The 25752-nt window shown below is 44.5% G+C and overlaps 2 protein-coding genes across 3 annotated transcripts; both read right to left on the reverse strand.

The window, feature by feature from the left end:
• Nucleotides 1-6110: 6110 nt before the first annotated feature.
• Nucleotides 6111-18541, reverse strand: mtcl3a (MTCL family member 3a). The gene is made up of 7 exons (XM_084703996.1): nucleotides 17691-18541; nucleotides 17423-17590; nucleotides 13417-13701; nucleotides 11178-11684; nucleotides 10503-10582; nucleotides 7862-9545; nucleotides 6111-7031 (listed from the first exon to the last, which is right to left on the reverse strand). The coding sequence occupies exons 1-7, from the start codon at nucleotides 18024-18026 to the stop codon at nucleotides 6813-6815; spliced, it is 3279 nt and encodes a 1092-aa protein (XP_084560122.1). The 5' UTR covers nucleotides 18027-18541; the 3' UTR covers nucleotides 6111-6812.
• Nucleotides 18542-19801: 1260 nt separating this feature from the next.
• mtcl3 (MTCL family member 3) lies at nucleotides 19802-25124 on the reverse strand. Of its 2 annotated transcripts, none has more exons than XM_084704006.1 (9): nucleotides 24990-25123; nucleotides 23268-24054; nucleotides 22955-23179; nucleotides 22643-22801; nucleotides 22462-22533; nucleotides 22084-22353; nucleotides 21811-21974; nucleotides 20827-21580; nucleotides 19802-20099 (listed from the first exon to the last, which is right to left on the reverse strand). In XM_084704006.1, exons 2-9 carry the CDS (start codon nucleotides 23994-23996, stop codon nucleotides 19989-19991), a joined length of 2484 nt encoding a protein of 827 aa, XP_084560132.1. In that variant the 5' UTR covers nucleotides 23997-24054; nucleotides 24990-25123; the 3' UTR covers nucleotides 19802-19988. The 2 variants fall into 2 exon arrangements, with proteins under 2 accessions (XP_084560132.1, XP_084560141.1); XM_084704015.1 differs by having other exon boundaries at nucleotides 20018-20099; nucleotides 20745-21580; nucleotides 24990-25124.
• Nucleotides 25125-25752: the final 628 nt, after the last annotated feature.

Genomic DNA, 25752 nt, shown 5'->3' on the forward strand with positions numbered 1-25752 from the left:
TTATTGGTGAATTATCAATGATAGGAATCAATGGGGTTGAACAATATTCAAGGATATAAGAAAATTCTTACGCATTCTTACGCATTTTCAGCTGCTAGAAATAAATGGGAGAAATTCGCGTATAAACTGTACGCACATCTTCCCATTCATGTCTATCAACAGAAAATGTGTCTATATTACACGCAGAACTTCAAGAACTCTTATCATTTTACGTCATCACCCAGAGTCGGATTTGACTAAGATCACAAATCGATATTGACGTGCTGTGAATATTGAGATGATAGTTGTCTTGAGTTAAACAGAGTTCAATCAGAAGACATAAAAATCTCCACAGCCCACTCTTCCATAGCTGGCAAGAACCTGGCCTGTATAGGCTAGAGTTTATATTGCCTGTGTGTGCCCATAGGCTATTTTTTCTTATTTATATTTACAAGAATGCTGCTTGGCGTTCGTGGCAAATAAAAATTACTGTTTGTTATTTAAAGGTGTTTGAAGTGAAAATTCCACCACAAAAACGTTTCAAAAATACATTTAGAAGCTTCGATATTGTGAATCTCCGTAAAATCCGAGTCTGGATGATGACGTAAATGGATAAAGAATTGTTGAAGTTCTGCGTGTGATATAGACGCATTTTCTGCCGATAGAAATGAATGGGAGGAATTTGCGTATAAACTGCACGCAAAACAGCAATTTGGCGTATCTATGGCACGCAAAATAGATGTGTCAACCCGTGTCATAGATACGCAGAAGTATGAGACTGGGTTGCAACGGACTGACTTTTGCAAGGGCCCTTGAGGTCGCGCTCAACATGGAGACAGCCCACTGAGATGTGTGACAGTTGCTGTGCCGCCGCTCCCATAACGCGCACTATGCGCTGTGCGTAGGGCACCAAGTCCTGAGGGGGCACCAAAAATTTGCCAACTGAAAAATCATCATAGTTATTATAATTGTAATGCCGATATTATTTCAGTAGGCCAATATAAATATTACGCACCTTTTAGGCATGTTTATCACAAAACAGGCAAAACAAAAGATGTATTTAATTGCTCAAAAAACGTTACGATGGTGCCCCCCCCCACCCCCACCCCACAAAAAAACAAATACACACTCAACTTTCCAAGCACGCCGTGGGTGCCCTTTTCTATCTCAGTGGCCTGACGAACTTTGACAGTAGGCTAGGTAAACTTTTCGAAAATGGCCTCAAAAAGACAACAGGAGTCAGGGGCAGAAAAAGAAATGAACTGCAAGATGATGCCCGTGCATCACTTTCAGGTAAGTCCATGTTTAATTATTGTTAAATAAGGGAAATATGCTGCTGACTTATAGTTAGCCTATGCATACACCTCGAACTAGCTGACGTTATTGCTAATTTTAGCACACTCAAATATGTTAGGTGCAAACTAAATTTAGATTTTACAGTTAAACATTATCTATGCATTTTAAATAACTGACGCCAGCTAGATGTTACTTTACTGTACATTCTTCGATGCTTTTATATTCAATTGATCAAATAGTTTTTAAATGAGTAATAAAGGTGGAGTGCTCCTTGGCTGCATGCTTTCAGTTTTAAATGTTTATAATTAATTTGGAAAACCATGCTAAGAAACGTAAGGGTGGGGCTGAAAACTTAAGAGACAAAAATACATCATGCACTCAAATAAAGGCCCCAAAATTTCGCTCGCGTGCTGTGCGCTCGCATTAACTCCGTAACCAGCATAAGCTTGGACATATCCAGAAAGCGTGTAGGGCCAGTGAGCCAATCACGTGAACAAAGGGGGAGGCAGAGACCAAGCAAGCACCAAGGCACTAGCTATGTCCATGCTGAGGATGAGACAGGGGCTGAAACAGTGCTTAGTGTAAATGAGGCAGAGAAACATGCATTTAAAGTGAAATTTGAAGTGAACAAGGAAGAAGTTCTAATGGAAATAGACACAGGAGCAGCTGTCAGCATTATTTCAGAGACCGTGTACAAAAAGTCATTTGCACGTGTACCATTAAATAGCAGCAATGTTGCACTGAAAACTTATACAGGCCAGGCTATTCCAGTGAAAGGACAGTTCTTAGCCAGAGTGGCTCATGGAGACCAGTCTGCTGACTTGCCACTAATCGTTGTAAAAGGAAATGGCCCTTCACTCTGTGGTAGGAACTGGCTCGAAAAAATTAAATTGGACTGGAAAACGATTAAAATGGTCAGTGAAAACACAAAGACACCCAAGTCAATTCCTGACGTGCTAGCAAAATACAGTCAGGTGTTCAAGGACGAGCTTGGAACATTAAAAGACATTAAGGAAACAATTTCAGTGAAGCCTGACGCCACTCCAAGATTTCATAAAGCCCGTCCCCTGCCATTTGCTATGAAGGCGCGAGTGGAAGAAGAGCTAGGACGACTTGAGAGAGAGAATGTCATCTCCCCATTAAAGCACAGTGAGTGGGCGGCTCCAGTAGTTCCTGTGGTCAAGCGGGATGGCACAATCCGATTGTGCGGCGTCTACAAGGTAACTGTGAACCAGGCTACCAACACTGACACATAACCACTGCCACGTATCGAAGAAGTTCTGGCATCACTCAGTGGTGGGAAGTTGTTTTCAAAAATAGACTTAGCCTCAGCCTACCAGCAGGTACTGCTTGATGAAGATTCAAAGAAATACACAGCAATAAACACTCACAAGGGACCATTCGTCTACAACCGCCTTTGTTTTGGCGTGAACTCTGCTGTCAGTATTTTCCAGAGGATTATGGAGAACATCATTAAGGACCTCAATGTTGTTGTTTACCTTCATGATCTCTTAGTGATGGGAAACGACGACGCCCAGCATCTTCGGAACCTGGACAGAGTTCTGCAGCGGTTGCAAGAAAATGGACTGAGAGTGAAAAAGTCCAAATGTGAGTTTGGCCGGACTCGGATCGAGTACCTGGGCCACGTGCTGGATGAAAAAGGTGTGTATCCATCTAAAGACAAGGTCAGAGCTATACATGAGGCACCAGCACCCACAAATGTTAAAGAACTTCGAGCCTTCTTAGGGCTTGTGAACTACTATGGACGTTTCGTGCCACAGCAGAGCACTGTGCTGGCACCCCTCTACAGACTCCTGTAAATGGAATAAAGCTGAACAGGACTCATTCAACAAATGTAAGGAACTTTTGACAAGTGATAAAGTGTTAATGCATTATGACCAAGACTTGCCACTTACCCTTGCATGTGATGCGTCAGCTTACGGAATAGGAGCCGTGATTCAGCACACAACACCCAATGGAGAAGAACATCCAATCGCCTATGCCTCTCGAACACTCTCTCCAGCAGAGAAGAAATATTCACAGATAGAGAAGGAGGCGTTGAGCCTAGTGTATGGTGTGAAAAAGTTTCACCAATACCTGTGGGGGCGACAGTTCAATTTGATCACCGACCACAGACCTCTATTGACACTGTTCGGGGAGCATAAGGGGCTTCCAACAATGGCGGTGGCGCGTATCCAGAGGTGGGCTATCGTGTTGTCAGCGTATGACTACCACATAGTATACTGCCAGTCAGAAAAGCACGGTAACGCTGATGGGCTGTCCCGTGTCCCTCTCTCAGAAACCAAGGATTCTGGAACCGAAGCGATGTCAGCGTACATTGATGCCCTGATGTGTGAACATCTGGAGGAAGCACCACTGAACGCAAGACAGATTGCCACAGCAACAAGAAAAGACAGAGAGCTTTCACAGCTGCATAGGTACATTATGGAAGGATGGCCAAAAGAAATTCCAGATTAAATGAGGATGTATCACAAGAAGAGAGATGAACTGTCTGTTGAACAAGGTTGTGTTCTATGGGGCACACGAGTGATTGCACCGGTGAAGCTGAGAACAGCAGTGCTCAAGGAGGTACACGGTGGGCATCCTTGCATTGTAAAGATGAAGTCAATAGCTAGACAATATGTCTAGTGGCCTAATATTGACATGCACATTGAAAAAGTCTGCAAAGAATGTGAAACCTGCCAACTAGAGCAACGCATGCCGCGTCAAAGCCCACTGCACCCATGGGAGTTCCCTGGGGATGTTTCGAAAAGACTCCACATTTACTTTGCAGGGCCATTCATGGGCAGTATGTTCATGATCGTGGTCGATGCATTTTCAAAGTGGCTGGAAGTGTACAAAATGATGCAGACAACTTCCACAGCCACAATCACAAGATTGAAAAGATTATTTGCATCCTATGGAGTCCCAGAGCAAATCGTCACAGACAATGCAGCAGCTTTCATGTCTGATGAATTTCAGCAGTTTACGAAGAGAAACGTAATTCTACACACAACAGGTGCTCCGAGACACCCTGCCACAAATGGCTTAGCAGAGAGATATGTCTCCACCTTCAAAGCTGGAATGAAAAAGCTGGCAAAGGATGATCTCTGTATCGAGGACAAAGTTTCTTACTTTTTGTTGAGGTATTGTACTACCCCCAACAGCACAACGGGTGAGTCACCAGCAGATTTGTTCTTAAAGAGACATATCAGAACCAGACTGGACTTCCTGAAGCCAAGCATCAGAGAAAGGGTGAGAAGAAAGCAGTATTGTCAGAAGGAAGAACATGACCAGCATGCTGCGGAGAGACAGTTTGATATGGATGAACAGGTATATCTGCGTAACACAGCAGGAGAAAAGCCTAGATGGATTCCAGGGGTGATAAGACAACAAACTGGACCTGTGTCATACAGGGTACAAGGTGAGAGTGCTGAACAAGTGTACCGGCGTCACGGAGACCAGCTCAGACCACGCAGCACTCCAGAGACTTCAGAGCTACAGCCTGATGAAGACACAAGTCCGCCAGCGGAGCAGGTAAAGGAGTGTGCCAGAACAGCGCCCACAACATCAAAGCAGGTACAACTGCCTGAACCACCTGACCCTGTTCCAGTGGCTTTGCGGCGCTCAGAGCGGACTACTAGGCGTCCAGAGCGTTACCAGGACTGAATGTGGTAATAAGAAGCTCTAAAGACTGATTGAAACTTGAGTTGTTTGTTTTGATAACTTAATTACTGATGCTAGTTTATTTTATGTTTAAGTTGAAATAAGAAGTCAACAGCAGTCAGTGAGTTAAAAGACCAAAGTTAAGTTAGGTTAAATTGATACTCATAGCAATAATGACTAAGGTACTTTTGTGGTGGAATGTGTTAAGTTACCTTTAATCTAAAAGGGGAGGTAATGTGATGTACTGATTGGATCATATAACTTTAGTGATTGATGCGCACTGCGCAAGCTCATGTATACGTTAGTTGAACGTTACCTGCCTTAATGGATGCTGTGTTGAGTTACAGTTCTCAGTAAATATCAACGTGTGTAATACAACCGTCTCGTTATTAATACACCACAGCCAGCATGAAGGCATTTCTCTCCTAGCCAACAGAGATATAAACAGGAAAGGAGGGCGCAAAGCAGGCCGTGGACTTTAATACCGGATAAAGTTATTTATATCAGCACGGGGTAGGATTTCTGGCACCAAAACATTGTTGTTGCACCTGTTATTTCAGTCATTGGAGGGGTGCAAGATTTCTGACAGGGGTAGGTGTTGTACAGTCTAAGAAATAGGCAAGGATTCTGCCCAGTATAGACTAGACACTTATAAAGTGGACAGCGAATTTACTTCCAGAAGTCCAAAATATTTATGGGTTATCTTTTCGCTACAGAAAGACAGACGACAGGCAGACAGGAGAGGTTTGATGGAGGGTCTTGTGTCTTCAATAACTGTCTGTACCTGACGTGTGTGTGTGTGTATGAGAGAGCATGATTGGGGGTTGTCAATGAAATCAGACCCTCCCAGTCTGACATCAAAGTGATGAACCATCCCCTTAGCTGTGACAAGGCCCGTCTCTGGTAATCACTCAAAAGATACAGGAAGAAATCACAGACATGTTGCAGTAAGTGTCAACCTACAGATAATTGACTGACTTGTGTAGCTTTGCGGTCAGAGTAACGTAAATGCTTAAGTTTCTTGGAACCCCTTGGAGCAAGATAAGAGATAACCCTCAGTGTTGGGACTTTTAGGCACTCAACAGACTTCCAGCATGACTTCCTCGAATGACCACAGGTTCTCTAGCAACATGAAAACACTTCAGAATTTATAAGAAAGGAATATCAAACATGTTCTTACATTTATTACACACAAAGAAAAGCAAAGGCATCCCTTTCATGATGTTTCACAACTTTCTTTACCACATTAATTCCACAGACTGTATTATCCATTAGATAACCATATACTTGAAGTTAATAAAAGTATAAAATTGCCTTGTTAATTTCATACATTGTTCAGATATGTAGGTATGCTTGATTGCTGTACGGACCCTAAGAGCAGTAAATTACAAATTAAGCCATCGACATGAAACTATGCGGCGATAGAGTGTAAAACACCCTAAAAATGATCGGCTTTTTCGTTGATATTTATAAAAAGGGACATACATGTTTTCTACAGTTCTACTGGTTTCTACTGATAAGAATTACTGCTTGTTCATTATTTTGCAACACTGTTGTAAGTACTGTATGTAATGTACAGTCACTAATTTACGCATGTAAAACTAATTTAACAATGAAGTCACACAGGTACAGTTCTTGCAGCTAGACCCAGATAATCTACAGCTGGAATCGGCAATGTTAACTCAACCTAATGCAGCAATACATTTTAAAGAGGAGTCCTGAACTTGTTCACAGCTAAAGCACTTCCAAGTTGAGTTGGATTAACAGTCTTGGAGTAGGTATTTACACAGAGGAGAAAAGGAAAGCAAAAGTTGTCTCAGAGTTATTAGAAGGCATCCTAATGGTTTAGACACAGGCTAGTCATCCTGCAGTTAAATGATGACTGTTTCTGTGTGATATGCCGAGTAGGAGAAGGTGTGTTTCTGGGCAGAGACTTTGGACTGTGTGACGGGAGTGGTGGAGGGAGAGGGAGAGGAGGTGGGTGATGGGGAGTGGCTAGCCCAGCGAGAGGGGAGGCGGCGGTTGGCGGGCCGAGCTGGCCTGGAGAAGGTCTTCTGGACAGACTCTGATGAGGACGTTTCTTGGCTCCCCTGTAAAGTAAGAATCCAGTTACACGGAGCATTCATACAGAACTTATAAACCAACAATCATAAAGGTGCACTCATCTGTTGGAGAAGGAAGCACCAGAAAAATTCAGGTTATTGACCTAAAGATAAACAACCAAGCGCATTCAGTGAGAATAGCGCTATATTTAATTACACCAGAGCACTTGACTTTTTGTGTTTCTTGCGCTCCGGCTCATTCTTTATTTACTGGAATCCACAGCCTTCCTGGTTAAATGGACGAATATTTTCATTCAAAGTAGAGAGATACGGTAGCTCCTGGTTCCATGCCCAATCAAATTGGCCTGGTAACTATCCCCAGGATGTCAGGAACATTTGCATGACATAAAAGCAGCCTAATCTTCAGACCTGTGGTCTGCTTGGACCTCTGAGTCAGCTGGCTGCTGCAAAATATTTTATGCAATGAAATTGCAACACTAAGGCCAGAAAGCTTTGCCAACGCAGCCCCAAGATTAAAGGTTTTGGATTTAGGGATTTGGACAAACTTCCAAGTTAACTTTATGCCACTAATGATTTGTTACTGACTCAAATGGCTCACATTGCGGGAGGCTTTGGCTTCTTTCTGCACATATCAGAAATAAACAACATTCCCTGTGGTGTTGTCCTCTGCCAAGGGCAGTTTGAAAGTATTTCAGAATGGAATTAATGCAAGGTGCACTTTTTTTCTTTAATTTAAAGACATTTTGTAGGAAACACTCTGAACCAGTCAAAATAATTGGCATATATGAGATAAGATGGTGAGAGTGTGTGTGTATGCACACATGGTTGCATATATTTGACTGGTAGATTGTACTGACCTGCGCAGGAAGGGTCTCTCTGCGGGTGGTCGTCTGGGTGAGGGGTGTGTGGATGTGAGAGCGTGTCTGTGTTTTTCTGGGGGCAGATTTAAGGGACAGGTGGTCCATCTCCAGGATGTCCATCAGCTCTATGCGGTCACTTTCTCCCTGGCTAAATCCAGGTTGGGGCCCCTGAATGAGGCTGGGCTGCCTCTGCTGGTACTGCTGGGCCCAGGCAGCACTTTCATAGCTTTTCAGAATCTTCTCTACAGCTCCATAGTTTGACCTTGAATCTGCAGGCCGTGGGTAGGAAGCCAGAGTCAGGGGCTTCCACGGGTGGTCATTAAGGATCCGACAACTGGGTCTGGGGGTATCTGCCTGGGCTATATGTCCAGCCTGCGTAGGCAGGGTGTCTGGAAGGGATTGGGCTGTACTGCCTGCATTAGCCTGGTGAGGCCTTTCTCCGTGTTGAGCCTTGTTCTGTTTTGGACTGGCACTCACACAATACGCCTCAAGGTTGACAGGTTCTGCTACTCTATGTCGTGTGATCTGGGACGGGATGTTTGACATTACAGCGTTTGAGTCATGTGAGACTACGTTAGATGTTGAACTGTCAAAGGTGACCAACACTTCGCGCTCTTGATGTCTTGAGTCTAGGGAGGGTATCCTAAGTTTGACCTCAGGATAGTGAGATGGTGGGCTGGAGAGGGTGTGCCCAGGACTCTGGACACTGAAGATGTCAGGCTTGCCTCTCTGGTGTTTGACCTCTGTTCTCTGGGGTTGAAGGTCAACTATGGCACCCCGGGAAGTGACCTCATCACCTACAGTTGGACAAACTGGTTCACAACCCACAGAGACACCTGCTGGGATAAAATCTTCCTCATTGATACCCAGGCCCATCTCAGCCTGAAACAAAGTTTGGTTGAACTCAGCCGTCTTCTGCTCAAGGGTAATGTTCCTCCGGGATCCGTGGGTGTTAGAGCAGACAAGGGGGAGATTTGAGGCAGGTAGATCCAAAAAGTATGGTGAATTTTCACCCATGACCAGCTTCTGTGCTTCTTTGCTCTTCGGGCTATCAGAAAGTCTATGGTCTAATCGGTTGTCCCTCCCCACGGTCAGGATGTTCATCTCAGATAGGCTCTTCTGGACAGGAACGTAAGTGGACGACTTGCTGCTGCCAAACCGGCTGCCATCGCAGGACCAGCGGTTATGGCAGCAGCCCGTGTTGCAGTTAGAGTTGGTGGGCACAGAACAGGAGGCTACACCCACCTCTGTAAGGACTTTACCCTCATTCTCCTGCAGCATTGCCTCAAACTTCCTCACAATTGATGGACTGTTTGACTTCCTATCCACCACCACACAAGGGCTATGGCACTTTCTGAGAGCAAGTGACTCTTGGGTCTGTACTTCTGGCTCTGGGGGAGTGGGGTTGCTGAGGTACCAGGAAGTGAGGCGAGGGGGGATGGGTGGAGCCACCTTCTCTTGCCCGGGATGTGTGGTGTTTGTTTTTTGTTTCTTGCTACTGGAAGACCAGGAGTCCTTTGTATTGGCCGACCAGGTGATCCAGTTCTGCTCCTCCAGGACCCGAAGATCTGCGTAGAGCTGGTTGAGGTCAAAAGTTATCTCATCCCTCTCTAGTCTGGTACTATCTTTGTACCCACCCTTTTGACCATCTTCCAAGAGGTACGGGAACTCAGTATTGCCCCTAGTGTGAGAGAGATAAGTAGCTAAGAAAACGTAGCTGGACTGAAGCAATAAACCACCAGAGGGTGTAGTATATCACAAATATACCAACGTGGTTTGTGCCGTCAAATGCCACAACCCATGGTATATTTGTGATTAGGGCTGTGAAATGATTAAAAATATTAATCAAATTAATCACAGGTTTCTGTGGATTAATCATGATTAATTACATATTACCGATTTTCCAAATTTGTCATTAGTGTGCGTCTTTGATTTTGCCGTACCTTGATGCTTGAGTCACCCGTTGCCACTCGCAAAACTTTGATGAACCCCCCGTCCTCAACAATATCAATACGTCTACAGCTTTTTGCAATACATTTGGCAACTGTGCTAGTCACCTTGTCACAGGCAGACTTTGTGAGGGCCCTACGCTGTTCAGTCGGGGTGGTTTGGCGCATTCTACTTGAACCCCCCTCGCCGACCAACGCACGCTTCCCGTTAAGGTGGTATAGGTTACTTTAGGCTGGTATTGCTTCGGTGAAACGATAACATAGTCATTTAGCATTCAGTCATTTAGCAGACGCTCTTATCCAGAGCGATAACGTCTTCCCGCAGAGTGTGCATATTACTTTGGTTTTATTGGATGTTCCATCTTAGTTTTTTTGGAACAAGAACTTCTCATCCAGAAGTTGCAGATTGGGTGGAATTGTGGTTATATTACATTAAATGCGTTAAACAAAAATGACGAATTAATCCTGTAATTTAATCATAACGCTATAACGCGTAATTTTTCAGAGCCCTATTTGTGATATATCATACCTCCCCAAATGTTTTATTTCTTTTATACAACGATTACATGATCTGGACTTCTTTAACATTGAACTCTGCAAAGAAAAATGTTCCTAAAGTTAGCTTGATGGTCAACTATTCCCTTATGTTGTCTGGTTAGGGAGGAAATACTGAGGACCGAGGACTTCACCTCTTATCTTTAGCCTTCCTCCTGATCTCATCCTGGTAGCTACACAGCTCCTCACTGACCCGAGCTATCTCCTTCAAAGCCTAGACAGAGAGAGAGAAAGGCAGATGGGTATTAATGAAAGATAAGATTGATAGATTGGGTAAAGCCAAGGATTGATTCAGAGAAAAGAAAGACATGATGAGGGCAGAGGAGGAAGGAAGAGTTGAAAGAATATTGAGTGACAGTGCAAGACAAGTAGGGGAATGGAGGAGAGGATGAAGGGTAGTAGTGAAGATACAGTCAACACTGGAAAATATGCCACAAACAAAATTTAAGATTACTTAAAATTATATTTAAAATGTAGGCCTTTAAAGATAAATAAATATGATTTATTTTCTTACATCAAGTAAGTATTTTTCTAGAAACATGATGAGCCATCTTACATAACAAATAACAGCACATTACAAACCTTATGACAATAAGCTAAAATAAAAGCTTGTTTCATCTGAGATATGACTATAAACAGGACGTTATCCAGACTATCACTTACGAATATATTCAAGATGCTATGTAAAAAAAACAACCTAAATCTCACTAAAATGTTACTTGTTAGGTGATAGTGTCTTATTTTCAGTGTAATATTTGGACAAGAAATTAGATAACTATACTTGGTAAGATCTTTGGAAGTTGACTTACAGTGTTGAGAGCTGTTGTGTTCCTTTTTTTTACGCTGCTGTAGCTAGAGTCCTTGCTATGGCTTCTGCTGAAAGGTGCCCGGACTCTGACATTATCTTTATCCATGATGTCCCTCTCAGGCCCCTGTCCCATCACTCCTTTCAAGATGGCCTCCAGCTCTGCAGTGTCAACTTTCTGTGTCCCAACAGACTCCTCCTCTTCTGCCTGCGGGACTCCGCCTAGTTCATCCAACCGTTGCACCTGGCTGCTCCTGACGACACAGTTGGCAGTGGAATTCGTCATGCTGCTTCCGTAGCGACCGGCCGACCCATGACTGTTGCTAGAGTTGCTGTTGCTGTGGTTGGTGCGTTGGGGGGTGTCAGACTGACAGCTGCTGCTGGGGGGGTCTGAGACCGAGGCTTCACTGAGCAAGCTGGACCCCGTACTGCTGGAATGCAAACTGAACCTCTGACCAACATCTTGAACGTTCCCACCTCTTTCTCTCCTTGATCTCACCTCCTTGTATAGCTACGAAAGAGAGGGGAAAAGAAGACATCCTTTACTTAAACGTTAAAGACTCAACCTCTACTGGGTTTTCCCCTTTCCCCTTGGCTCGTCGTATGCATCTTGACAAATGTGTTATTTCATATAAATGCATTGGTAAACAAATAGTTAATGAGATTTCAGTGACTATTAGCCATGCTGGATGACCTCCCTCATTAAGAAGCTAATCTCAGCTCCCTGAGTTTGCCGGATTTAAATCCCCCTCACCATGGGGGGGTCGTTTATGAACACTCTCTACACCACTCAGCAAGGGCCCCCCACCCACTTCCCTCAGCCTTGACAGCATGAGTTTCTACCCCTCCTCCTCCTCTACCTCTTCTCCCCATCTACCCAACTCTCCCAGCCTCCATCCTTACAATTTCCCTTTTGGGCATCTCATCTGACCCCCCACCTCCTTGCCTATTCCTAAATATCTTAACAGTTGAGGACTGGGAACTGAGCTTTGACACAAAGCCAATGACAGACAATGGGTCCTACAGTCATGGGTTGAATTGTTGGTTATTCTCCTTTCAGATTTTTGCATCCAGTTAGCTCATTATTTTGCAGGAAAAGCAGCATTATGTCCATCAGCTACCTACCAAAAACCTCTCACTCATCTTTCATAGCACACAGTTGAATTACAAACAATTAATTAGCAACACTCTGATGAGAGCACGTGACATGCAACAGGTCTGGAATCCAGCCTTGCCCTGAAGGTACAGGACACATGTTCTGACAGAAATAGCTTGAAGCTGTGAATGGGGTGGCACCTCTTTGATGTGTGCAGGTCTTGAGCAAAACTAGGCACCGGATGGTACGATCTGCAGGCGTGTTTAGTATCTTCCATATACCACTGTTTACTGTCTTGCATTTTGAGTTTCCAATGCAGAAGTAGTTAGAATTATAAAAAGTATACTATTTAAATAATTCAAACTTTTGTACGTCTATTGCTATTCTGTTAGCTCGCTGTGTCACGGCCACAGCCGTGCCCCCCCTATTGTTTTTGATTTTGCCCTGTCCTAGTGTTTCCCTGTCATTGTCGTCACCTGTGTCTCGTTCAGTTCTCGTCAGTTTCATTGTGTTCACCTGTGTCTTGTTTGTTTCTGTGTATTTAGGTTCCTGTTTGGTGTCCAGTCTTTGTCTTAGCATACCCTTTGTCTGCATGAGTACCCTACTTGTTCCCGGGTTTTTGAGAATAAACCTGTGTTCCTCGCAATGCCACGCTTCTCTCTTGCATTTGGGTCCTACCCCACCTCACAACCTGACACGCTGTCCACAGTTCCGGAGGACATGTGGCCAAACAATGTTTCACATTTATGGACGTGTTTTCATTCATTCATTCAAAACATCATGTGTGATGTGTGAATGACCACATCTACTGAACATTCAATTGACATGTAGACAAACCCATAACTACACTGGTGGCATTATTAGTGATGCACCAAAATGAAAAATCTAGGCCGAAACCCAAAATTCAGGATGCAGTTGGCCAAAATCTGAAACTGAAAATTACTTTCTTTTTTAAAAACGTATTTTAAATCATTTTTTAGTATAATTGTAATAATATTAAACTTTGTCAAAGTGTGAGATCAGTTTGGGAAAATGATGTAGGAGTGGAGAGGTCATCTATACTAGTTTAGCTCTCTGGGTGTAACTGATCAGCAAATTTACAAGCTACTGTTGCATAGTACAGTATTTGACCCAGGTCTGCTCTCACCTCATCTATCTTGGTCTGCATGTCTCTGAGCTGGCTCTCCCACTCCCTCCTCTCAGAGGCGAAGCGCTCCAACAGCTCGGAGCGCTCCTTGAGCCAGCCACGCTCATTGAGATCCAGGCGACAACGTAGGTCCATGGCGGCCGTGTGGGTGTCGGCAAGCAGCTGTCGCTGCTCCTCCCTGTCCCTCCGCAGCGTCTCACTGGGCCCTACCCCACCTCCTTGCACCACCTCCGCACCCACACCCCCAACCACGACAAGCCCACTTGCACTTCCTCTAGCTTCCAGCTGGGGAGGGAGGGAGGAAGGGAGGAGAGGGGGTCAGAATGACATCAGGGAAGCAAAAGAATGATAATTAAGGTGTGGCAGGAGGAGAGAGATGGTGGAAGTGACGGACCAGAGGGACAAGGGGAAAGAAAGAAAGAAAGAAAGACATGAGAGGAGGCAAGAGAAACAAGAGACTTAAAAGATCCTGTGGAGTTCACTGAGGATCATGGACAATTTCTCGCTTCCCAGGATATCACACCAGAACCTGTCATCCCCTACTTCCTGTGTCCATGACAGGGGAGGATACAAGAGAAGTAGTTAAATTAGATAAGAATGGCCATAACATGTCTCAATGTAATATGAACCCAAACTAATTCCTATTCAGCACACAACTAGAACACAAACCCAAATGTTCATCCTGAAGACAACCCCAAAATGAGATTTCAATATGGTTAAGACATTTGTTGTAGTTTTCTTGTACTTATATCAAGCAGGCCTTAAATCTGCTATGAGGGGTTGAGGTTAAAGGGGCAATTGACTGGGTTTTTTGGGTATTTCACACTGTTCCTTAAGGTCTCCGAATAGGGTATGTAACATTGGTTGGGTTGAAAATGGCCCGGGTGCTGTTCTATGCCCACTGACAGATCCTCTGAAATGTTCCCGGGAAAAAACACTAGCTTTTCTCCTTTTATGGTATGCTCATTAATATTTAGATAAGCTGTGCGCTGATTGGTTGCTGTTTGCTGGGGAGCAAAACTGCAACACGGCCAACAGCAGCACTCGCTGAAACACCGAAGTTGGAGACTTGAAATAAAAACGCGCAGATAAATCTATTGTGTCTACACAACACTGTTTTCAACAGATTGACTATATATCATTTGAAATGATAACATTACTTGTTTCCACTTTTGTTGTTGAAGCAAACTGGATTGACTTGGGTGGGTAGAATGTTAGGCTACAGCTTAGCAACCAAACCATATCCTGATTCTACTCGGCTTCAGTTAGCTAGCTAGCTCTAAATAACTTGCTGAAAAATAACATGACCAAGATGTGGACAAACATGCATCGTGAATTGTAGATTTACATTACACAGGTTATTTATTTGAATGAAACACAGTCAGGAACATGAATCAACGTTAGCCCCATTGCCAATAAACTAGGCTAAATTATCACACATTCTACCTATGCTCTTGCGTTAGCAAGCTAAACTTGTTTACATGCCTACAGTCTAGGTGTTACTAGTAACAGTTACTAGCAATGCTAACGTATCCTGTATCAAGCACCTGCCTTTCTCCATTTGATGTGTGTAGAAACTTATTTAGCATTCTACCTGGTATGCTATATTATACAGAAAACGTTAGCATTGCTAATAACTGTTAGCACAACATCATACTGTCCTTATAGCTTGCGGTTGCAATGAGCATACGGTCGGAACAGCACCTCTTTCCAGGTTCAGCTTCCTAGCAAATCCTGCTTGCAATTGTCCAAGGTTGTCAAAACTGTCTTGGGTAAAATGTTCAGAGCAAATGAATGATTGAGTGTCGAACTTCGCCGGGATCTTCTCATAAGACAACAGCAGCCATGCCTGTTGAATGTTTGGCTCCTCAAATCTGAGATTTGAATAGGAAAGAGGTGTCAATGGACTTTGATAATCACGGTATGTTCATTTTACCCATCGAACTGTCGTTATTCAACTATGACAAGGTAAAATCGGTTTTGCAGTCAATTGCCCCTTTAAAGTTGGGGGACATTTGCTTCCTTTCTCTGTGGTCAATATGTGCCTTCTGCTGCAGTCAAATAATAAAATATGCAGCTTTCAATTTGAATTAGCACAGGACTTTGTGTGCTCAAAAAAATCAATCATAAAGCTCTCTGTCAAGAAGCTACTTCTGCAAGCGGCCAAGGGCCATGAAGTAGGGAGACAGAACAGAGCAGTTCTGTCTGTGTCCCAGTGCTTTGAACTCTTTTCACAATTGCAGAGAAAGGATGACTGGAACTGTCCACAGTCTACTTCAAACCATAACATAAACATACAATGGAGGAGTGCAAAAACAGAGAAGTGCACAGAAATAGCCTGAGGAAGGCAGATACTGGACTGACTCTTCTCTTAGCATACTTATACCCCCCCCCCCACACACACACACACAAACACATACACACTAACTGCACATACTGAAGAGACACACACATTATGTAGAAAGGTGACTGTCACCATGGTGTCCCACTATAAATAGGTGACACACAGCCAAAGACTTACATTGTCACATTCCTCAGGGTGGGGAAAGAGAGTAACTGGAAGGGGGGGATGCTTCTTTCTCAGTAAATCAGAAGTATGCACAAACAATATTTCTGTCTGCAAATATCCGTCACTGGGTGCCTGATGGAAGGGCCTGGGGGCTTGGAGGAGGAGCTTATGTTTGAACTACGCTGTAGCAGGATGTGGTGAAGGGAGAAAACTGTTTTTACAATGGAGCGCACTCCTCCCAGCATAGCTCTACAGAAGGCCAAACCAACATTCCCTCTCTGTTTATGTAATCAAACTCTAGTGTATCCACTAGCTCAAAACCAAAGGGGACAACATTTGAATTCAAGGAACCATACCATTCAAGGAACCATGTTTGGTCCAAAAAAAGAGAAAAGTGCTCACTTGACTTGGACTCATAGAAAAGTAAAAAAACTGATCTTAAACGGTAAACCAAATACGGGTTACTTGGGCAAGACAAGTATGAAATGTCACATGCTAGAGGATGTAGTTTACACAGTGTGATTGGACAAGGATTTATGTACAGGTGATATTGTACTGTCCAGACTTAGACACACAAACACAACTCCCTGGCAGTCACATTGGCATGGTGGCATAAACGTCAGAGGGGCATTAAGACTGCATCTTTCCTTTCTGACTGGCCAGATAAACACACTCACCAGAACACTGCCGGCTCAATCGGATTCTGTCTTGTTAAGGTTGTGAGTAGGAACATGTTGTGAACACTGTACCTGTAGCGAATGATCTATTCCATTAGAACGAAAGACTAACATAGGCAGATTTAACACAGAGAGAAGTCTGCAAGGCTTTATCCCAGTGTCTATGAACGCAATGGAGAGCTTCATGACCATCTCAGACTAACTAGGCATAATCCTCAACAACAATTCCACATCTCCAGAATGCTCTTTAGAAAACACAATTCAAAATGAAACAATCCTATTTGATGTGCTTTAAAACTGTTTCCACAGTGGAAAAAACCCTAAGCAATTATTTCTTCCTTTGAAGAACCATTTAGCCTATTGTTGATTTGCAGCTGTTCACAATAGCTCATCCAGAGAGAAGACACTGGTAAAAGGTGAACTGTGGATCTGGCTAGGGACACACACTAAGCTTTTCTCGTTTCGGGTGTAGAGCTTTTGTCTTAGTGGGAGCTTGAAGGGGTGCCAGGAAGACTTATCGCCTCAATAACTGAGTGATAAGTGTGACCCCCAACCCTACTCACCACATTTACGCATCTTGGGCCTCCGACATATAATCTGAGAGTCTGAGTGCTGGCAGGGGAGAGTTGTTGGAGAAATAAAAAATGCATGGTATCCTAACCCAGGTAGGTCTACTTGGTAAACTGCATTTGCTCAGTAAACTGAAGTCGAGCTCACTGAATCTCTCTACAGTATGAACACATAAGCACAGTCACTCAAATACCTATGTTACATAGAAAATGCCTAAAATGACGTTATTTGACGGTTGTTGTTATTGTACCTGTGCAATTCGGCATTTCAGCTCTGCTCTCTCTAAGTCCCATGCACATCTGTCCCTTCTGTAATGCAGTTGTAGCTCGCTCCTCTTCTCCTCCTCTCTCTTTACTTCCCACTGTACCTCTTCCAAAACCGATTTCAGGTCTAACAAAATCCTTCTGTTCTCCCCACCCTGCAAAACGAAAATGAAGACACCTTTACATGATAGAGTAAAATCCTACTGTCAGCTGGAGAGCGATTTCATTTTTAGTCCTGCAGCTAACTTTATTTACTTGTATCTCAGCAACTTGTCTTAAGAGTATTTCCTTCTCTCGCATCCATTCCTTCTTGTCTTGTCCGTGGCGTTTTTTTAAGTCTTCAAATTTTTTTTTTATGCGAGTGTGATGAGCATCCTCAAGTGATGTTCCAACTCCCGGTTGAAGCTGCTCGAAAAACTGGCCGACGGTGGGGGGAGATGAGACCCTCCTAAGCGGACTGCAACTTTCCCCCCTGCCCCTCTCTCTGCCCAGCCTCGAGCACGGAACGAATTCCCAACCCTGACCTGGCACGTACCCGCCACCATCACCACCCCCGTGCAACCCTGACCCATTTCCGAAAGCATTCCACATTTCTCATCCAGTAACAAGAAAACAAAAAATGACAGCCTTCTGGTGACCGGTATGTAGCCGCAGCTTAACAAACCCCGGCCATTTCCCTTGTCGCCTGTTCTCTACGGCAGCCACCACCGCAGCTACCACCGCGCAACAGCCACTAGGCGCATTTTGTCCGCTCCATGTCACCCAACCTTTACAAGGTCAAACTGTCATTCTGGTTTGAGACAGTCTGCTGAGGTCTCACTCTACATTCCCCCACTTACAGATGTCTCTGAGCGTCTTTGCATGTCAAATCGTAGACGCGTTTTCATTACGTAACCATAAACTTTGTAAGGAACTATTTCGCTGCTTGTAGTCAGGGGCACCCAGTAACGACTCCGTCGTAGACAGAGATATTGCCAAAAATATACATGACCCACTAATGTAAGGGCTGCGGAGTATTTTTACCCCTGTAACCATGCATATGTTTTCCTTCAATAACCAGCTGGTAGAAACGGAGAAATGTTGGCGCAGAACTTGTTTGAACAGGATAATCACGTCTCAGTACTGTCAGAAGCTGCAATATAACGCTGGTCTTTGATTTGTGTTTAGCCACATACCACTGGAGTCCAGTGTACGGTGGCAGTCATTACGTTTACGTGCAATACCCATCCCGCTTTTGCCAGAACTTTGACGTCAGGGCTATCTTTTGCCCATTAATGTCACAACATGTTGACTGAAGACTATCCTCAATCAAGAACAAGATGGATTGGATGTTCTTAGTAAACAACCTTGTTGACATTACTTTACTGACAAACAGGCTACCCTAAAACTATGGCACTAGGTCTTCTAGGCGGTAATGTCTATCTGTTAGTGCCTAAACATGACGTTGACTGACAACCAAACGCGGTGTTTTCCAAAGGCTGTTTTCTTAGGCGATGTTACGTTGTTGTCTTGCGCGCAAATGAAATCGCACACAAATTAAACGAGGTAGATGTCATTTTAATGATGCCCAAACAGTACTTGCGCAACAGCTGCAAATCTCCGCACGCACACATCTCCCCCTCACAGCTGGTTTTAATATATGACGCATTATCCAGCGGTGGAATGAGAGTAAATGACTTGTCCCGCCACCATTTCTGGAGCAATCCGCATATTTATATAAACAATCCAACACATCCAGTCTATTTCTGGCTTCCAATTGTTGTAAGACCTGGAACGTAATATGTGACAAGACTGCTGTCACATAAAGTCCTGTGTGGCTTCAGTCATTGTTGGTAGTCTATGAGAGGGACTCAGCATACAGTTGACAACATCTACAGCTTTAAGCAGGCAGCAATGATACCACGAGTGAAAAGAAAACATGGCTGCCTTTATTTCCAACTTAATTTAAGTTCAAGAGGTGAAAACAAAGACGACAAATGGAGCAGACGCATTTCACTTTGAGAATATATGTTCAGCTCATAAGCTTGCAACATTTGCTTTTTAAATGTTTTACTTCTTTTTTCAAGACAGGTGACTAGACTACAGCATACGGTAGGTGTCTTGGTGTCACTATAGTCACAAAGTATATTTATACTTGCGACGGGGCCTGCAGGCCTTTAATACCCATAAATGTACAGCATCAACTGATAATATAACTTTTAACATAACTTTTAACTTAATTAATTAACTTAATTAAATCAGATTTGTTTGTATGAAGATACACATCCAGTGACATCCAACCTGGAGTTTTAGTATAATAACAGATGTTTAGTACTGTAGCATGGATTCCAAACACAGTACAGAGACATTCAGTAGTCTCTACTCACCTCATATACACTGATGTGTCTCTTTGATGTGACATGTCCCCAGTATTGGTTGAGAGCTTCTGAGTTGGATCATGATAAATGAAGAAAGAGCCTCCTGTACCTAGTGTGACCTTGTGTATGTTTAAAATAAATAGAACAAGTAAAGAAAAATAAAGGTGTAACAGATGTAATATGGGCAGGTGTACTTTTACAGAACAAAGAAAAGGGTGAAAAGAAAAACTAACTTAAAGATGGTGGCATAAGAAAGTGATGAAAATAGGACAAGTATAAGGATCAGTAAAATGATAGGTTGAAACATCTGGTTGGGTTGGATCAAAGAGGGATGTGTTGGGATCACAAATGTAGAAAATGGAATTGTACAGGGAATGAGCAGAAGAAGGCTGTTAGTGAACAGAGATAATAAAAGAAACAGGAACTATATTTACATTCCTAATCTTAAAGGCATGATATCTAGTGTGTTTGAGATTCACTTTTTGTCACATTTGCCTAAATAATCTTTCACATCTTGATAGCAACCAATACATATAAAAGTTTGACGGTAAAATGAAATCAATCTGACATCTATGGGTGTCACAAGACTGTAATAAACACAACAAATCATCAGGCCGTACACTGACTAATGATTGGACAGGCTACCTGTCTGTCTACCTAGCTGTGCGCACTCTACCCCTGCACTTAATGTGCGTAACTGTAGTTTTGTGGGAGTGGCTTTGAAGGGAGGGGGTGGGATGTTTAGGTTTGAATCGTGTGAAACAGAAGCAAAAATAGCTAGCTTCGCAAAACTTGCCTAACCCAGCTTAATGGCTAGATCATTTGAATAAAACCACTAAAAGAGGGGAAGTGAGTTTGTTTTCAAAAGTGGGTGGGACAGCTTTTGAAGTGCTTGAATGAGTAAGTAAGTGAGTGAAAGAGTGAGTGAAAGAGTGAGTGAGCATGTGCATACATGTTTTTGTCTGAATGGCTGACTTCCATCTTTGTCTCTGTCTTCATACTGTTAGTATGAGGAGGGTCTCCCTCCTACTCACAGATAGAGGTTCCTCATCTGTCTTTTCCTCAGGCTTGGGGACCTCCAGCCGGTCAATGAATCCCTGTAGCTCCTTCCGGAAGGCCTTCATTTGGGCGTTGATGCGGTACAACAATTCGTGCTCACGGATACGACTCCCCTCATCCTCCTCAAACAGCTCCCCATTGGACACATAGACCCTGGCCTCAGCGATGATGGTACTGGTGTCAGCTATGAGCCTGTCTATGGTTCGGCTCAATCTCTCCGCCTCAATGCGGATGTCAATCATCTGCTGCCTGTCTTTCAGGCTCCGGGATAAAAAACGGGTGTCTGGGGAGTAGAGGGAGCGAGTTGGTGTCAGGCAACGCATGTTCCTGACCTCATCCGAGTCGCTTTCCCCTCCAATAGGACCCTCACGCTTTCGGTGTGGCGGGAGAAGGCGAGGCGAGGAGGAGCCGTCGTCGCGACCCCCGTCACTTTCAGCATCGCTGTCCCGAGGGCTGGAGCGCAGGGAGAGGTGCGAGGCCAGGTCGTAACGCTGCATGTTGGACAGCAGCACGCGGTTCTCGTACTGCTGCTGCATCACCTTGCCGCTCAGCTCATTAATCTGCAGCCTAGCTGCCTTCAGTTCCTCCTGGAGGACCTCCATCTTGGCAGCATCTGCTCCTCCTCCCCCCCCGGCCCCTCCTGCTCCATGGCGAGAGCCCTCCTTGTACTTTAGTTTGTTGAGCTCACCCGTTACCTTCTTGTTTTCCTCTTCCACATCAGCTAAGTTCCTGTAGGACATGAGGGAAAATGTACTATGGATACCGATAAAACACCTCGTAAAATGAGATTTGGTTTACATAGTCAATGTGTTTAGGTGTGTGTGTTTAAATATCTAATGAATGGGTTTCAGTGGGTCATATTTTAACCAAACCAATGAGCTTTGCAATTGGGGCAATTGCACCCAGTTTGAGGAAAAACAGGCTCTGTCATGTGTGATGTTATGCTTTTCCAGTCCTACCTGCGTAGCAGCTCTGCTTCGTCCTCCACTAGCTGCAGCTGCTGCCGGAGCTCTGACAGAGCCTCGCCCTGCAGCTTGGAGCTGTGGTCCCTCGACCCGCCGCATGCTGCCAGGCTATCCTCGCGCATGTCCTCCAGTTCTGCCTTCAGACCACGGTTCTCCACCTATGGCGAGAGGCATAGGCCAAAATTAGTTTGTGACTTGATGAGTAATTTCCATGTGTGCCGTCACTGAATGTTGTGTGTTTGCTTAAATCAATCAGTAATCAATCACCTCTAGCTCAACGATCTTCCTTCCTAGAATGTTGGCCTCCTCCTCCACCAGACGCAGGCGGAGCTTGAGCTCTGATTCGCGCGTGGTTGGTGGTCCCCCCGCCTCACCCTTGGGCAGGGGGCTGTCCACATCTCCGTAGAAGGAGCGATACTTTTGAAGCTCGGCCTCAAGGCGGTCCTTCTCCTTGTCGATCTTGGCCATCTTCTTTCTCATCAAGACTGCCTCTTCCTTGATGAAGGCCAGTTGGCATTTCAGGTCCTCATTTTCCTCCTGTCAAGGGTTAGACATTTCGTCAAGAACTATGAAAATGAACCCAGATTCATTGACATTTGTGGTAATTCAAATGTGTTTTTTAATGTACACAATGCATAACCTCACTTCTATGGGTGTCTGCGGAACCCTTTTCTCTGATCTCTGCATGTCCTTGTTCCCTCTTCTTTTCAGTGACAGCTACACAGAAAAAAAATTTAAATTATCTTTTTCTCAACTTCAAGGAAGGGGTAGTGATGTCATCAAGACATGTGCACGCACGCACACAGACACATGCATTCAGTCGTACCTCCTTGGCCTTCTCCAGTTCGTTCTGCAGAGCTTGCTTAGTCACCTCCACTTCTATAAACTGCTGTCTCAGGTTGTCATTCTCCTCCTCTGTCTTTGTCCGTCTTTCCTCCACACTTTCCAGTTCATGGTGCAGCCTCACTGAGACATCTTTTGCCACCTAGATAGAATACAAAATTAGAATAGAAAACAATGTGAGGCAATGCAAGACAATGCAGTACACGGGGAGTTGCAACAACAAAACATCAGGTAGTGATCTAGCACCACACCCTATACTGCCATGTTCAATTGAACAAACATTTGAGCACCATACCTTCAGGTCTTGTTCCAAGCTCCTCAGCAGTTCCCCGTCCACCTCACCAGTTTCGGCAAAGCGGAGCCTCTTCCTTTCCGCTTTCCTCAGACGGTACTGAAGAATCCTGCAATTCTTATTGGCCCTTTCCAACTCGCGACGCATGTCCTGCAGTTGGCAAGCGTCTTCTTCATAGAATGAGTCTCGCATTTCATCCATCTCTACTCGCATTTCCTGTATTTCATTCTATAAATGATAGCGATTATTGGTGAATATTATCAATTTAAGACACGTTATACCGTGGCTAAAAACAAACACCGGCATTTAAGTTTACCTTCAACTCTTCGTTTTCATCCTCCAGTTTCTCTATTTCATCTTGCAATCTCTGGTCGGGCAGGGGAGGCACTGGTTCATGAATAGCTGCCTCGAGGGACAGTTCTGATTCGGAGGCCGGTGACGGAGGTGTTTTTGTCTGCATCTTCCCCACCTTTTTCCCCAAACTCTTGTTCAGATGGAACTGTATCAATTCAGACTGTAAGCACCCCTCTTTCCAAAACCCAGGCCCGCAGCCCACGGTGCTCTTGGAGCTTTTCTTTTGGCCGTTTGAAGTACTGTCTCCTCTCGGGTGTTTGCTTTTTAATTTGGGCGATTTCGATGAACAAGGCTGGTCAGAGACAACACGGATCGGCTCTCCCCTAGTTGGAGACAATAAGTCAGTGCAACGTGTATCTTCGGGAATATTAGTGCGCTCTTCGGCTCGCTCACTTGTCACGGCCCTGATCTGTGTAGGGTTTTCAGTACCAGTAGCCTGGACAGCTGTCGCGCCTTTGAATGACTGCCTTTCTTTGCTGGTAGCGGTTGAAATGGGCGACTGACCACGGCCGCTTCTTCCAGCGCTTTGTTTTGACGTGATGGACTTAGCCTGAGTGTTGCTTTTCTGTGTCCATTTAGATCCTGTCTCTTTTCCCCCAGACGGAGAAGAGGCTCTCTGTTGCTTTCTGTTGCTATTGTCCCCCTGCCGCTGCTGTGCCGTGTCGGCAGCGCCGCTTGCGGCCGGTTTCATGGTGTCATTCACGGACGTTCAGTGTATCCACATAGGACTACTTTTTTCCATGAGGCAACTAAAAAACAATATTAAAATATTAAATGACACTTCGAAGTTAGATCATGTTTACTCTCTTGCTGCTGGGCAAGTTGGGTACTCAAGGGCAGGCTGCTGAAAAGGGAGCTCTTTAGAGCGGCATCTATGGAGGAAACAGCTGTAGGCTATATGGGCAAAATGCACGTCAAGATTACAATCAATAATCCATTGTGAATGATTTGAGCATTGCTGGGCTGGGTGCTGCTCTGTAGCTCATTTCTCATTTGAATGTCACTGACAGTACGCGGTATAACAGCATCCTCGTAAATCTTACCATCCAATTCAATAATGTGCTGCGCGTGCACGTGCCATCCGTCTTGTGTGCCAATATCATCCCGTAGTAAACCATTTCGGAAAGAAACATTTCTCACTGTCTAGAGAATTTGTATTGTCCAACGATTGCCGGAGAAAGTGTTTCAGTATTGAGTCAACCGTGCTGTCCGACACATTCGACATTACTCCGAAGGACAGAATAGCACAACAAATGGGGAAGAGACCAGGCACACGAAGCTCACTCTCTACCAAATTATAGGGGCAAGATTGTAGACAATGCTCGTTTGTCCTTTAAGCTATGAAGTGACTTTATAGGAAGCATCTTTGGATGGATTCAACTCTGCAGCGACAAGCGATAGATGTAGGGGAATATTCACGAACAATAGGGGAAAGACACATTTGAACAATTAATCCATAATGGCGATAACATACCTATCATAAGACATATCCCACAACTACTGACAATACGAATTGTCTCAACAACGAAAAAGAGTGCATCAGTGCAGGCCTTTATATGATGACGAAAGAAAGAAGACACATTCAAACAATGTCCTTGTTGCCACACAGCTGTGGCATATGCCCTGTAGGGCACTTACATTTGTAAACGGATGACTACAATTACATTTTCAAACACATTCTTACCTCTTGGTTCAGGCGGCCGTGATGAGAAGACAGGATGCTGACAGGGAGCATCCGATCACCGACAGCGGATATTAGGTGTGTTCGACTTCATGCAGCAACGGCGGCGCCGCCAGTCGGCTGTAGCCGGCTGCCTTGAAGATGAGAATGCCATTGGCTGCTTCAAGTCAGCCGGGCTGCAGGCGGCTGCAGGCGACGCCGGCGCTGCATGAAGTCGAACACACCTACTGTTTCAAAATGCATGCATGACGTGAGGAGGGGCGGGTCCATAGCCATACACGCACGGCACACACCCCGAACAGTATAAGACAGAGATCGAGAGATCGATTTTTATATTGCTACATGGGTCAGGTACAAAAACATACACGACTCTACATGGTCACAGTGTCAGTCATAATCTTAGAAAGATGTGCAAAGCCAAACGCAAGACAACCGCAAAAAGAGCATTGAGACCAGTTTGGTGTTTTTTCTATAAGAACACAGATTTCAGCACTCTGAGGGCCCAGATAAGATATATCAAACTAAACTGAGAAAAGACTTGTAATCACAATATAGCTGGCAGGCTCGAGGTAAGAAAGTCGATTAAGGGTCTTTGTTCAGGCAGCCATGTTCACAAAAGGATCACAGATGTCAGAGGCAATCCCTTCAACTCCAACCCCTCCTCATCCCCCCATACCATCCAGTCAATAGTCAAGACAGTGCCAACACTGTGTAATCTTGTAATCAATTCCCCACTGGTGATGTCACCAGTGCTCGAAGTGGGCCG

This window comes from Hypomesus nipponensis, chromosome 2, assembly GCF_054491055.1.
Source record: "Hypomesus nipponensis isolate SF chromosome 2, ASM5449105v1, whole genome shotgun sequence".
Classification (NCBI taxonomy): domain Eukaryota; kingdom Metazoa; phylum Chordata; class Actinopteri; order Osmeriformes; family Osmeridae; genus Hypomesus; species Hypomesus nipponensis.

Bases quoted from the DNA above. Each gene is read 5' to 3' on its own strand.
- mtcl3 (XM_084704006.1), bottom strand. From the start codon at position 23,996: ATGAAACCGGCCGCAAGCGGCGCTGCCGACACGGCACAGCAGCGGCAG. The intron at 22,802-22,954 runs GTATGGTGCTCA...TATTCTATCTAG, and splicing joins GCTTGGAACAAGACCTGAAG to GTGGCAAAAGATGTCTCAGT. The intron at 21,975-22,083 runs GTGATTGATTAC...CTCTCGCCATAG, and splicing joins GGAAGATCGTTGAGCTAGAG to GTGGAGAACCGTGGTCTGAA.
- mtcl3a (XM_084703996.1), bottom strand. From the start codon at position 18,026: ATGTGGAATGCTTTCGGAAATGGGTCAGGGTTGCACGGGGGTGGTGAT. The intron at 17,591-17,690 runs GTAAATAAAGTT...TTCGTTTTGCAG, and splicing joins GACAAGTTGCTGAGATACAA to GGTGGGGAGAACAGAAGGAT. The intron at 9,546-10,502 runs GTGAAGTCCTCG...CTCTCACACTAG, and splicing joins AGGAAGGCTAAAGATAAGAG to GGGCAATACTGAGTTCCCGT.